The 14,666-nt window shown below is 39.0% G+C and overlaps 1 protein-coding gene across 1 annotated transcript in view; it reads right to left on the bottom strand.

Annotated features, from left to right (window-relative positions):
• Positions 1-98: 98 nt before the first annotated feature.
• FAM129A (family with sequence similarity 129 member A) overlaps positions 99-14,666 on the bottom strand; it is a 73,788-nt gene continuing 59,220 nt past the window's right edge. The window contains exons 7-14 of the mRNA XM_026854281.1: positions 12,720-12,824; positions 12,463-12,625; positions 11,302-11,489; positions 10,886-11,047; positions 8,012-8,122; positions 7,302-7,409; positions 5,391-5,502; positions 99-4,499 (exon numbers count right to left, since the gene is read on the bottom strand). Of these exons, the coding sequence (XP_026710082.1) occupies positions 2,764-4,499; positions 5,391-5,502; positions 7,302-7,409; positions 8,012-8,122; positions 10,886-11,047; positions 11,302-11,489; positions 12,463-12,625; positions 12,720-12,824 (2,685 nt within the window). The 3' untranslated portion in view covers positions 99-2,763. The remainder of the gene's footprint in view (positions 4,500-5,390; positions 5,503-7,301; positions 7,410-8,011; positions 8,123-10,885; positions 11,048-11,301; positions 11,490-12,462; positions 12,626-12,719; positions 12,825-14,666) is intronic.

Genomic DNA, 14,666 nt, shown 5'->3' with positions numbered 1-14,666 from the left:
CATATTACATGCTTTTTTTTTTTTTTTTTTTTTTTTAAATACGGAACTCCCAACTTATATTGTCGCACAGACACACAAAACCAACCTCCCACGGTGGAAGGAAGAGCTGCTTTTATTTTCACCACAAGCGTTTTTACAGTTATAAGCGAGATACAATGTGTTTCATACCCTGTCCTTCCAAAGTGACAGCACAGTGAAATCTCACGGCGGTAACAGCCCCTGGCCCTCTCCTCTCAAGGTACCGCCCCCCCCGACCCTCCAGGCGGGAAAAGGCGATTTATTATTGTTCCGAGTTTACAAGCGAAATAATTCCTTCCAGGTAAGTGTAGGAAATTCCAAGAAGGTGACAAAAATTACTGAACGGGTGCATTATTATAATTTTTGATCAATGATCCGGTGTAACCTAGCAGGTTGCTGACCTCTAAATTGCTGTCCCCTCTACACAAGTCTGGTTACAGACTGGAAAAATGCAACTCTATCCTTTTGCAAATATCTGAATACACAGAAAATATCCACAAAAGCAAAAAATCAATCCCCTGGCCACGAGGAACTTCAATTTAAATTGCAGAACGAGGCGATGTACAGGCTAAATATTCACTGTTCTTTCCCATCCCACTTGAGAAAAACAAATAAGCTGAGCTTCCATATTCAACGACTCAATTCTTTAATATTACAGGGAAATATTACCCAGATCTAAGGCTGCCATAGAAAAATGACCATAATGGGAATGTTTATGTTAAATACTTTCTATACAGATTTATCTAATTCATACTGGCCGTAAACAGCTTTTGTAGGAGATGGCAGCCTTTTTTGAAGAGAGTTGCTGTCTTGCTAGTCCTCTTTCATACAAAACACTGTACTAAAAAATGTCATGTCCCCTAATTTTAGCATGGCTAAAAGAGACTGTTGCTGCTTAACTGCAAAGCACACATAAAGTCACTTAACGTTCAGTACCAATTACAAATAGATAATGGTTAGTAAAAACAAAGTAGCTGACAATGAAATAACTAATGATTTGTAAAAGAATTGTCTGACAGTGGTTTGTGTGTTTACAAATTAGTATTTTTGCATAAAATATAAGGAAGAAACTAGTCAAAGTACTTTTGCAAGGAAAACATCTGTGACCTTAATGTTTCTGTACCACAGTATGGCTTCTGGAATAAATAGGAGTTGTGTTTATTTTACAATAGTGACGTTGCAGTTGGTCCAGTTACTCAACAACGTTCTTTACTTATGCAGTAATATTTGCCTGTTCCTCTAGTGTCAATTCTCTGTTAGTATTATGGTATATTTTGATAGCATTAAATAGTAAGACTTTGTACAATTTGTTGAAGTTAAATGCCAACAAGTATTATGCTCTCAGGACTTCGTTATTTCTTCCCTTGTCTTTATGGGCGTAAATCGTGCAGTCCTTACTGTATTTATCATTAATCTCTGTTGTCCTGTACTGTGTTATATTTATTCAGGAACAGTCTGAAACACCAGTCCAAAATTTTAAGGTGCCTTAAATTGACTTCTAAAGTGAGGTCTTGAACTCTAAAGCCCAATTTATTAAAATACTGGTTTTCCTTTCCCAGGTTTTCTGTGCACAGTCTGTAAATTGTGCATGCAAATACCCCATAGATGAAACTTTGTGCATAGATCATGATCTGACACAGATGATAATATGCCAGCTATGAAAGCAGTGGGTCTCATTTTAATGACTGCTTTTGATATGTGATTCTGCCCTCCAAAATCTAAGCACATGTGAATAACCTTTGGCTACTTTTTGCTTTAGTTAACTTCTGTATTAGAAATTATATGCAATGATTATGCTGTTTCACAATTATTGCAATTTATTACATAATTTCCACACCTAAAAAGGCCTACAGAACTGGGTAGCTCAATGAGAATGGCAGGACTCTTAATATTCTGTATTAGATAATTCTAAGATTCACGTAAGTTAATATATTTTATGGTGGGAAGTAAAACAGAAAGATGCTGTCTAATAGTTATAGTTACTGTAAACATTCTCATCTTTCCCTTCCATAAAATAAAACAAAATAAAATAGCTGTAAAGTGCTCTGGAAGGCTAAATAACCCAGAAGTGCAGTGGGACTGAGAAACCTGTTCCCATCTTTTCCCCATTTTAAATATAGCAATAAGAGAAAAAAAAAAAAAAGAAACAACCCAAAAAAACCCCCCACTTGCTTGTCTTTAGTATCTGTCAAAACTTTAAAATAATTAAGTAATGAGTTTGCATAGAGCATGGCTTTTGAGCAACCTACTACATTAACTATTTGGTTCTGTTTACTAAAAGTTTCATTTATTTCCTGTATACTGCATGCAAATACTAAAAGCATCCTCAAATAGCAATGTATGTACCAACCACCTAAGAATCATAGCAGTACTTGTCAAATCCATGCTTTTAAAAATCATGAGCTAAAACACCTAAGAACAGTTAAGTTGTTAAAATAGCTTTACAGTTGGGGGTGAGTTGCTTTTGAAGAATTCAGCAGTCACATTTTCTATAACCATAAAAGGTAGCAAATTTTAAGTGAGAGATGAGGTTCCCCAACAGTAGCCTGGTTTTAAACAGTGTGGGCTTTAACCAAAAAGAAACTATCATTCATCAGTCAGGAAGGGATCTGTGCTAAAACTGCAAGAGCCGGTAACACCACAACAAAGACTCTTCCCTCTAGCCCAGACCCAAGTAAGCATTCACAGGCAAACAGGGATTACTGGAGTAAATAAATCCTGCAGGGCTGGGCTGAAAAACGCTTCTTACTTTTCAGAGTTTTGCTGTGCGTAACTATCTTCTCTGTTTTCTTCTGTGAAAATATCTTTTGCTTCTTTTGCTTCTGTGCTTTTCACTTCCGTGTGTGAAGATGATTCATGTTCTGGCTTCCCTTCAACCTCACCACCCTCTGTATCTCCTGTGACCTCTATGGTGCTAAACTCACCCTGCCCTGGCACCAAAGAAACCAGCACATCTAGCAGTCCTGTTCTTGGGTTTTCTGCATCCAAAACGGGCACTTGCATTATGTCTGCACTTTCAGCAAGATTATGAAAAAAGCTCCCAGTCCCTACCTCCACCAGGATGGCATGGCTATTCCCTGCTCCTCCTTCCTCCTCATCTAATCCTTTGCCTTCAGACACATTTTCAGTGTGTTCCTCTGGCTGCAAGCTATCGCTTTTGCAGCTTCCCACACCAGTGTACCAAATGCTTTGCTTGATCTCCACCTCTGCCTTTGCCTCCTGAGGCATATCTGAGCTCTCCACCAGCCATTCTGCTTGTGCCATGTTGCAGCCCTCCTTGGACACATTCACTAAATTTGTGCCATCTGTCCCCAAACTAGATGAAGATGGGTGGTCCTCCTTGAACTCCATGCATTCTGCTGCACCTTTATTCATCATCGTCAGGCTCATTTGAATTTCTGCTGCAGCCATTTTGCTCACCTCGTTGTTCCCCATGCTGTGCTCTTGCAACTTCAATATCTCACCTTCACAAATTTCCTTTATGTTGTCAGCTGGAGTATCTGCTGGTATCTCAACTGTTACCATCAGCAAACTCCTTATCTCATTCACATCATCAGGGGATTTACAATTCTTTTCTTCTGACTTGCTTTCTTTCACAGGATTATCCCCAAACCCTCCTTTCCCTGTGTTTTCATTCTGGGAAATAACTCTTGTCTCAGTATTTGCTCCTTGGTCATTGCTTTCTTTTGTACTAGTCTCTCTCAACCCTGTTCCTACATTTTTGCTCTGAGATAATTTTTCCATCATTTCTTTTTCTACCTTGATTTTCTTTACAGCATTCCCTAAAATCTCTGCTTCTGCTACATTATCATTTGGGGAAGTCAGTTTTATCTCAGCAACTTTTTCCTGTGCTTTGTTTTCTTTTTCAGTGTCACCCACAAATGCAGCATCCATTGCCATTTGACTCTCAGAAGTTACCTTCTCCTCCACTGCTCCTTCATCTACCTTAAGTTCTTTTTTAGGGCTAGATCCAGAATCTTTCACTGCAGTTTCAGTCCCAGGAGTTACTTTTTCCTCCACAGCTACTTGTGTCTTAAGCTCCTTCTCAGTGTTCACTACAAACTCTGTTCTCACCATGTCTTCATTCTCCAAAGCACTTTTTTCCTCTGCAACTTCCTGTTTTGTAAGGGTAGCTGAAAGGGACTCCAGATTTTCACTGATGTCCGTAATGACCACGTCTTCAGTTTTGCTTGCCTGATCACTAGCTGTACTAACAGAAGTGACAGCTTCTTTGTCTGATAACTTTCTATCATCAGCACTCTTCTCCCAAGAAATTTTTTCCATCACAATGAGTGTTTCATCACTTTGAGTTTCTGTGTCTGACATCTCGGCTCGGGCAGTGGAAGGCTTCTTCGCAGGTGTGGTTTGTGCTGATCCTGAAGGGGTCTTCAGGTCTGTTAAGCTGGACACGCTTTCAGAGGGCAAATTCAAGTTATCTTCAAAGAGGTTGTGCTTCTTCATAATGGCAGCTTCTTTTATCACTAAATAAAAGAGAAAGATCAATCTTTTGGAAAAACTGACATGGGTACCTTGAAGAAGGTACACTGTTTGCCTGAGTTTCTAATGTTATATATTTTGATATTACAGACAACAGTAATTTTCATTCTCAGCTTGCTTTTTTTATTTCTTGGGGGGTGGGGTGTGTTTATCTGTTCTGAATAATGCAACATCATTATTGACCTAAGCATTGATGTAACAGAAAACTGCCAGAGGACCTGCAATGCACAGAGGTCATGTTTCGATGCATTATTTACACTGGACATATGAAAGTGTGTTTGTTACACTAATTATTATATATAGGGTCTGTTAACACTTACTGTGCAATACATATGCTTGTCTTTTATCTGGGGTATAGACAGACAGATCCAGACAGATACAAATATTTTATATATCAGTATATGCCATCAAGAATAGTTTCGTTTTCTGACACAAAAGCAGAGATCTGCAGGGAACACTGCACTGGCATCGGTGATGTAAAGGAAACTGCATCCAGCAGTACATTTCATTTGGGGAAATTAATTTCTGCTGCCATTAGATATCACTGAGTCTTTGCAAATAAGAGCATAATTCCACTCCTTGGCCCAAGGGATCAAGATAAAATGAGGTTGGCAGAACTACATTTTGTGAGAAATAGGCTTGTGCCAAGCTATCACCTTGAGTTTCCCAGGTTTGGTGAAGTATAATTCAGATTTTAGGGCTGGCCACACAGCTTTAGTGATCTGAATCCAAACACTAGCATCATAACCATCACTCTGCGGCCAAGTGGGACCTGGGTCTGAAACAACCAGGTTAGGACTCTGGGAAGCTCTGAAGCAAGAGCTCCTGGACCAACAGCTGAAATGTTATTACTGCCACCTCAAGAATGTCCTCACCTTTCAAGGTTTCTTCAAGCAGTGTCTGATATAAAATCTCTTCATATACGTTCTCTACTTGGATCACACTGGTGTAATCAGCAAAAATGTACTGCTCGTATTTCTGTAGCTCCTGTGCAGATAGAGAAAAAAGGAACAGATATATAAAAATGAGAGATTCTGAGTCCTACTTCAACACAGCACCATGGAGATGCCATCTAGCATGTCTTGCAATGCTCCTTAATGGCTCTTGAGATGAACTATTTGAACTATGACTAAATGAACTATGTATGTTCACAATTTATTATGCAATTGTCAAACAGAATTCTTGCACTACTATTACATTTAAATGAACTATAGAACATTGCCATCTGCACTATAAGAAACAATTTTGAAATAAATAGCTGGTGAGGAAACATCTCACTCACTGTCCACAGTGAGCGTGGGAGAGACAGGGTTTGGTTTTGTTTTTCTAATAGGTGTGTAACATTTGTAGCTTACTGATTTATACTCATTAGACTGTCCAGACAATAATTGAGTCATTATCACTAAGCAGCTGTTTGGTGGCCTATAAAAGGTAAATTAAGTGACCTGTGCCTACTTCTAGAAGAGGCACCTACATACAAACATCTGGATGTTTTCAAGTAAAAACTTGGCTGGACATGTCAACTGTGCCATACATTTGCTTCTAGAGCTGACTGCTCATTTTTGCAGAGGTACAAATGCAAAAGGCTTGTGGGAAATTAAACAGAAAGAGCTTGTGGGAAGATTGCACCACCACTGCTTCCTCCGTCCTGTAGGACAGAGACACAGTGTGAGACTCCACACTCTCTACATATATTCAGGGTGATGAAATGTTGCCCTTGAGCATAGACCCCATGTCTTGAAGGCACTGCTGACACTGGACATGAGACTATTTTTGGAGGGATATTAGAGTGACATACAGAAGAGTGATTTTAAATATAATTTTTAAAGTTGTAAGTTTTAATAATCCATACACAAAGACTTGCAAGTATAACTTGGCAAAATACTTGGTTTTAAACTTGGTTTTGAAGCTGAAACAAGCTGGAGAGCAACAGCCAGAGCAGCACACTGTGGGTGAGAGCTTTAAGCCTCCAGAAACTGATGAACATCAAGGGAAACAAAAGGGCAGAGGGGCTGGGATGGCTTAGGGCAGTCATCTTTTAGCGGGTAGGGTGAAAATGCAAGAGGATATGCATGGGCTTCAAGAAGGGTACAGACTATTTTGAGCCAAAGTGAACAGCATTCCAACTGGCCTCTGATGTAGCCACATTGATAACATCTCCACAAAACTCTGGTAGCCAAATTTGCTGAGTACTAACCTACTCATATCATTAAGGGCAACAGAGATCGTGTCTAAACGTTTGTTTCCTGGTTGTTGATGCAATTACTTCCATTTAAAATCACTGAGGGCGAGTGCGCAGTCTGTCTGCTTGCTGCTCATGCTGCCCAAGCAAGCACTTGGCTTTGAGGGAGGTGCATGGTCACAGCTGTGCCTTGGCATGCTGCTCAAGAAGAAAGTGCCCTCTCCCACAGACTGAATTTCAGCCTGCAGCAGGGCTGCTGAACATAAGGCCAAGCTCATAACCTACAATCGTTACTGTCGAGAGGAGTCCAGTTTGAGGGGACTTCAGATCTCTAGGGAAGAAATGGAATGGGGATGGGCAAAGGTCTGCAACTATCTTTGAGAAAAACAAGTATATTACAGTTTCCCTCTTTCCTGAAATCTTTCTTATGCTCCACATCTACCCAATCCACAAGCTGGCAAATCTAAGTGTCATTTGGCCAAGAAGGCAGCCAATCAGCATGAGACTCTGAGAGAAAACAGCTTTACAGAGTTGAGGATTTACTGTAAGGTATTAATCCTTCCCTGCCTTTTATTACTTTTGTTTGTAAATCACAGAAACCTACTGGTTTGCACGTTGAAGCCAGTGTCTTTTGCATTGTGGGCAAAGTAATCTGTACCAGTGCTTCTTGAAATATCTTCTTCCGGATAGTGCTGCTGTCATAATCATATTGCTGTCAAAACAGACAAAAAGAGAAACAAGCCCAAACGTGTTTTGGATTAATCACTCATAGGAAGAACTGGTTCTTGTTGTTGTGTAACTCGTGATGGGTGAATCCCGAAGGATACCACATCATGGCTCCACTCAGGGGTTTGAATTCTCATGCAGGTTATTCCAGCTTTTACAAAAATACTCCAAAATCTAGTTTTCTGGGATCTCTTTCCCTTATTTTTTTTATACCTAGAAACAGCCCCCTGACTGCTGTCTCCAGGTATTTCCGCACTGCCTCTTCCAAGAGTAATGAATTCTAGGGGCAGGCTATTTTAAAGCTAATAAAAAATTTTTTACCCAGATCCACAGCATCATATCCAGATGATTTAACTGCAATTAAAGGGACTGCAACATGTAAATACTTTTACAAGTGTTTGCCCAGAACTAGGTTTAACCCCCCAAATGAGCAGCTTTGCTACATGCCATCAAATCAGTGTTTCCAGCTAATGGTAAGAGATATATTTATGAGATAAATTCACATAAATTCACCTAAAATATATTCTCCATTTCCAAAAAGGCAAACCCAAAGGTCTTCCTGTGCAAATGCTGCTGCATTACATTTACCTTCAAAACTCTCAGCTTGACTTTTTCAATAGTTGTTGCAACTTTTGCTGAGTCTGCCTGGCGACTTGGAGAGAACAACTGCTCAAAAGTATAAACTGCATTTTCCATCAGCTAAAAACAATAATTTAAAAAATCTGTTAAAGACCAGTAATGTAAAAATCCCACATATGTAAAGAAGCATGATAAATGTGTTAACTTAAATTGTATTTTTGAGAAGATGAAATGGAGAAAGAGTAACAGGCCTAAAATCAATAAATATTTCAAGTACTTTATTGTCGAAGGGGAAGAAAAGCCTTGTTTAGTTTAGATTGCAATGCTCAGTTTTGGAATGGGAAACTCAAAAGAATATTATTCAACACAAGAGAATAAGAAAATTAAACTACCTCAACTTCTATCTGGAGTTTACAGGCAGGTCAATACTAGAAAGTCTGCTAATGTAACTAAACAAACAGTTATACCAGCAAACTTACTTGGAGTAGATTAATTTATACTGACCAAAGATTTTCTGATGTATTTCAGTTCTCTGAAGGTTAGCAAGCACAGGAATGTTGCAATAAATAAAGGAAATTAAGACTTAGTATCATTATTATGCTATCATGGCTTTCTTGTATAGATTTACTCTCATGTGACCATCCAACCTGATGGTGACAAAAAGTAGAATCAATCACATATATATAAAGGCCACAGACAAAACTCTTTATCCCCAGTGAGAAGACTCCCATTGACTCCTACCAGATTCTAATCATCTTAATCATTAATACTGCAGATATTTTTTTTAAAAGAAAGTTATCTGTAGCTTTCCTTATAATACAAATAATTATCAGTAAAAATTTCACAGAGTGGAATAACTTCACACAGAATTATGTTAGGCTAGCATTTGCTACATTTTCAGGTTATCCAGAGTTTTATTAAAAACATTAAACCCCCTACACTGAAAAGGTATTTCAGAAAAACAGTTCTGCAAGTGGTAATTGTGTCTACCTAATGAGGTTTTGCTTTTTTTAGTTAAGTGTTTCCATTCAAATGTTAATATATTGTTATTGGAGAAGTACAGGGAGGCTGTCCATACAGCTGGGTCTTCCTTTGCATTACATGGGACCACCCCAGTGGATATACAGACAGCCATACATGCATACTTATGGATAAGACATGTTTTTAAAACCTCTTTGCCTAGGGGACAAAGGTTGAAAGACAATTCTTTTAACTGACTGAAGATCATGTAAGATTGGATTATAGAGACTGTAATTGTAAATGGAAACGTAGAAGATAGAGGTTTACTCAATTTGTGCATGCATCAGGAGGCTGTAAACACTCATGCAATGCAAGACCTTGGACACAAGAAAAAGACAGGATCAGCACAGAGTTAAATCCAAAGATAATTAAAAGATGAGCTACTCAGTTTTAATTTAAATTTTTATTTGAAGAGATTTGTAAATTGGTGTACTTCTGGTGAAGTCACTAAAGCTGCTTTATTTATTTATGGCAGTTGAGCACTGTGCTCCCAGATTTCCTAAAACTGGCCACTAGAGGATGCCAAACTCCCAAACCAAGAAATCCTGCTCCAGCCTCCTCCCGAGTTACAGTTAAACCAAATGCTTCTTTTAAATTAAGACTACACCAGCATAGACATGCCCGACCTTCCTCGTTAATAAAATAAATGCTCATGGACACAAAGTGAAACTACTTACTATTTTTATGAGAAAAATACCAGCCTTTTAAAGAGAGAGAAGCAATGACAACATTTTTAGATACCAGCCTTTTAAAGAGAGAGAAGCAATAACAGCATTTTCAGAACAACTTGTGCTTTAACTTATTTATTGTGAATTTTGACTCCTGTGTAGAAAAAAAACACCACTTGGTTTGTATCTATTTTCACTCTACTTCTTTGTCTTGACTTACAGTCTTCACTTACTGAAAGACATTTTATTTGGCAGCATTTTGGAATGGTCCCCCTGAAAGACCCAGACACGAAATTAGAAATTTATTTCTGAATAATTCTTTGGCTGCTGATCATGGCTGTACTTAGAGGAGCTGCTTTTTAGGAAAACCCAATGCCAGCACTGTGCTAAAACCTGCTTTCCATATTCATAACTCCCACTACATAAAACTGGATCAACTCCATTTCACAAGATTAACAACTAGATTATTTAGTTTCTCAACTATGAATTAAAATCACAGGATTCAACATAGAGCTACAAGGCCTGGCAATCAAAAGAAGTCTGCTGGCCAGCTTCTAATAGATTTCTGGCCAGGCATCTAGACAAAATAAAAGCAAAGCAAAATTATAGCCTGTACCAATACACACTAATGGAGAAAAAGAGGTGGAGTTCATCAAATGATGTAGTCACCTGAACCATTCCCATGAGAAGTGAAGTTGGTTAAAGAACATACATGCAGCTACATCCTGAGACATCATCTGTGTGTAAGTAATTGTCAGCTGCTAACATTATCTTACTTTATATTAATGGGAAAATAAACTACCAAGAAGGAGACATTCCATTTCAGTATAATATTTTTAAGACCCTTCCTGAAAAATCAATCCTCAAGAATGGAAATCAGGTAGATTTTAGCCATGCCATTGGTTACAAGCCTAACTTTCTTGGATGCTGAGACACTAAGAATTCCGACCATGAAAGTTCAGGAGAAACAATCCACCCAAAATTTTTCTGCCTTGCTGAAAGACACACATGCAACCTCACAAATATAAATGTCAAACAGCTTCTAGCTGTGATTTTCTTAGTTTTTGTTATCTGTACTTTGATTAAGAGATATTCTGGGTCCTTTGCACAGCTTTTTATCAAGATCACTTTGAAGCAAATTAGAAAGACAAACCTAACCTGTTCTCCCAGGAGGAAAAACTGGATCTTACAGTACCTCTTGCATGAAGTTCTGTGTCCTCTGAATCACAAAATCAATGTGATAGACCTTGAAGCGACTCTTGAGGTCTTGAAGGAGCTCCTGCAGGAGGTTCACTTTCAGATAGCAGGGCTCCATTTTCGCAGAGTTGAATGGTAGGTTCATAAGCTGATCCACATTCTGCATTCCAGTGGAAGAAGAACAGGTTTCAAGAGAAAGCAACCAGAGGCAATTTTTTAGTAGAGAATGTAACAGCGGCCCTAAATCAAATTCTGATATCTACACTGCAGCTGCACAAATACCACAAGACTTTCTAAATGACAAAACTAAGTGCTAACACACTGTCACCTGGGAAAGCCAAATACTGTCAGTCAAGTTCTAACTAGAAGGTGCTTACGCTAATATAAAAGGCTCCAAATATATTCATGTCTTACCTCCTTTAGCTTTGTGATATCATTTGTCTTCTGAAAGTCCTGGATGATTTCATTAACTTCTTTATCAAAAAGTGAGCGGACTTCAGCAAATCCAGAACTCACCGGACCCATGAGCTCCTCTAATATGGATGTGAGAAATGGCTGGATATTTTCTGTGCAGCACTTCTGGGCAGGCTCAGAAACAGTGGCTGGAGTGTCAGAAAATACGTTTGCGTTTAGGCTACTAAGAGATACAGTGAAAAAAGTAATCTGAACTGATTTACTTTACAATGAATTCATTGATTCTGTATTTTTCCCTGGAGTCACACTTCTGCAAAGATGATGAGGGTGATGAGAGTTTATAGTTTTAGGAGTGACAGTGAAATATCTTTTCCCATGCCCCACCTAACCAAACGCCAGCAGCTTGAGAGCACTGTGAGAGCAGGGGAAAGGGCAGCTCTTAACTATTGATACATACTGGGAGGTTTGCACAGAGCATGCCCAAGGTGACTCTATGAGGAGACCTCCAAACTTGGTACTCTACAGTTCACTGAAAGCATCCTAGTCTGGTATGTGAGAATATCAACAGAACATTCTGAGTTCTCTTAAAACAGCTCCTAAATTATCAGCTATTTATTTGGTCGTTTAAACAACACCAACTTGTGTTTTGCCTGCTTTTTGCACTCATTTTTCTATTCATAGAAAAATTATAATTACTTCACATTAGTTTAAAACCACCTAAGAAGCCCTTTGGTTTAAGTGTTCTTTGGAAGGCTATGAATTTGTCACAGAACCAGAACCTGGTTTTGTGGCACATTCCTAGACATCAGGCAAAAACCACTACACTTTTAATTATGTTTATGCGACCTGTATCTTTCTTACATAAGGCTGTCCAAATGACAATGAAAGCAGAATGAGCAACTCTTGTCAGAATATTCAAAACCTGTCAGCTCTAGCTCCAACTTGAGAAGACCTAGAATCTTCACAGACACAACGGCCACAGGTATCATTTCCCATCAAAGGCAGCAGAGGCCCAAAGCATTTGGTTTTTTGAAAATTAGTGTCTTCAGTTTGATTTTTCAAAACACATGAGGATTTCAAAACAATGACATCTGGTGATTTAAGCAACATAATGGGAAACATTAAAAAATTGCTCCAAAACACAGCTGTTCCTCCACTAACCTTTGATTTTTCCAGCTAAGAAGTTTTTGGAGTTCAGAATTTGATCCATGTCTGAACGAATGGTTCCTTCAAGGGTTTTTGCAAAATCTCTGCATTCTTCTTTCAAGGTACTTAATCCTTCTGCCACCTGCTGCAGGACTAGGCCATAAGTTTCTTCTACAATCTAAAACCAAATTAAATTAAGAAGCATAGATCAGAATCAGCACACACAGACAACTGCTACGAGAAACAACTGGCCTGCAAATATCAGTACTTACACCAAACCAGGCTCGCTTCCTGTCATTCCTCTTTCCTTTCATTTTAGGTAGAATCATCGTCTGAAGGTTAGGCAGGAGTTCCTCCATCACAAGATTGCTCAGGATCTGTATAGTTAGAAGATTAAAATACATGTTGACACTCTGCTCTTCATCTGAAAACTGAGCACTCGCATCACAAAGTGACATGCAAATACAATCAACCTCAAATATACAATGGTTTAGCCATCCCAGGTTGCCAGGAGGACCAAATTAAAAATATTAGGTATGTCTGAGGGAAGCTCCATGAATTTCATCTGAAGCATCTTTCACTGAAAGACTGAGAGACCATGCAACAATTGACAACAGATGAACTAAGATGCTGAACTAAGATGCCCATTAAAATTTACTGCATGCCATTATGACATTGCCATGTGAAAATCAATGAAGCTAAAATGATTTATATCACCTGAGCAACTGGATCAAAAACATTTAAAAAGTTGGTTTGCTGACTGCTGCTTCCCCAAACTGACCTTGTTCTGGGACACTCACACCCTCCCAGAGGAGGTATCATTGAAGAGAAATTGTTCTAAAGACTCATCAGACAAAGGATGCTTCTGATAGGAATAGAATTGGCCAAGAAAAGAAGGATACGACTGTACCAACATGAATCTCTCGCACTTTTTCAGGTGAGCATCAGCTTCACAATTCAAATAAGAAAAGAAGATGATCCCAGAAAAAATAGGATATAGGACTGAAACAGAACCCAGAAGTGTGGGTAATCTGTGAATCAAATAATTCTACTCTATCTGATTTTTTTTCAAATATGTGTAACATGATCCAAAAGATTCATTAGGTCCAGCCTAATCCTGAGGCAAAAGGGATAAATTAAATATCTATTGGAGTTTGTGAAAAACTTTTCAAGGAATTTCTTTTGTCACTAAAAGACAACAATATTGGTCTAAAACCAATAAAACTTTCACATTGTAGAATTCATATACATTAAAGTCTCCTGCCAACACCTCCAGATTCTTGAACAAAACCCATGAAATACATAACCTAAGTCTGTGACAAAGGTACACTACAGCAGATAGACAGGAGGAAGAAAATTGTCAGAGGGACCTCTACACATCAAACGTTCATGACGGAATGTAGGAAAACTGAGGAAAAGATATCACTGCTCCATTTTTTTATTATTGCTTTAAGTATATTGTCAGTCTATCACTGCTGTATTTTTCTAAATTGACATTGAGTACTTTTCTCCCTCAAAAACGTTTTGACTTTGAAAGAGGTTCAGTGGTTGCAGAAGAGATGCATCACTCTCTCTGATCCCAGCATTCAACTGGCAATTTGGTCTTGCAGATGGTTCCAATTGAAAGAAAAGACATTACACTGGGAACAGAGATGATACAGATTTAGGGGAGTGGTCAATACGCTGGCAAGCATGGCTGCTATTCAGAGGAACCTAGATGGGCTGAAGAAATGGGTGGACAAAAATTCCATGTGCCAGTATAGACTGGTGATAACTGTCTGGAAAGCAGTTTTGCAGAAGAGGAGTTGGGCATCCTGGTGGACAAGAAATTCAACATCGACCTGCAGGGTGCCTCTGCAGCAAAGGGCAACAGCAGGTCAAGGGAGGAGAACATTCCCCTCTATTCAGTACTTGTCAGACTGCATATGAAGTGGTGTCCAGTTTGGAGCTCTCCAGTACAAGACAGATCTTGACACACTGAAGTAAGTCCAGGAAAGGCCACCATGATGATCAGGGGATGTAGCACATGACACTGAGAAAAGGCAGAGGGAACTGGGTTTGCTCAGCCTTAAGAAGATAAGGCTCAGGGGAGACCTTATTGCTGTCTACAACTACATAATGGAGGATGTTGGGCAGACAGAGCCAGACTTTTCTTGGAAATGCACAGGGAAAGGAAGAAGGTGATGGTTACAAGCAGCAACAAGGGAAAGAGTAATCAG

This window comes from Athene cunicularia (assembly GCF_003259725.1).
Source record: "Athene cunicularia isolate RWA chromosome 8 unlocalized genomic scaffold, athCun1 chr8_part1, whole genome shotgun sequence".
In the NCBI taxonomy this organism is placed as follows: Eukaryota; Metazoa; Chordata; class Aves; order Strigiformes; family Strigidae; genus Athene; species Athene cunicularia.
Note: the sequence above shows the minus strand (reverse complement) of the source record. Positions and strands in the feature narration are given on the sequence as shown.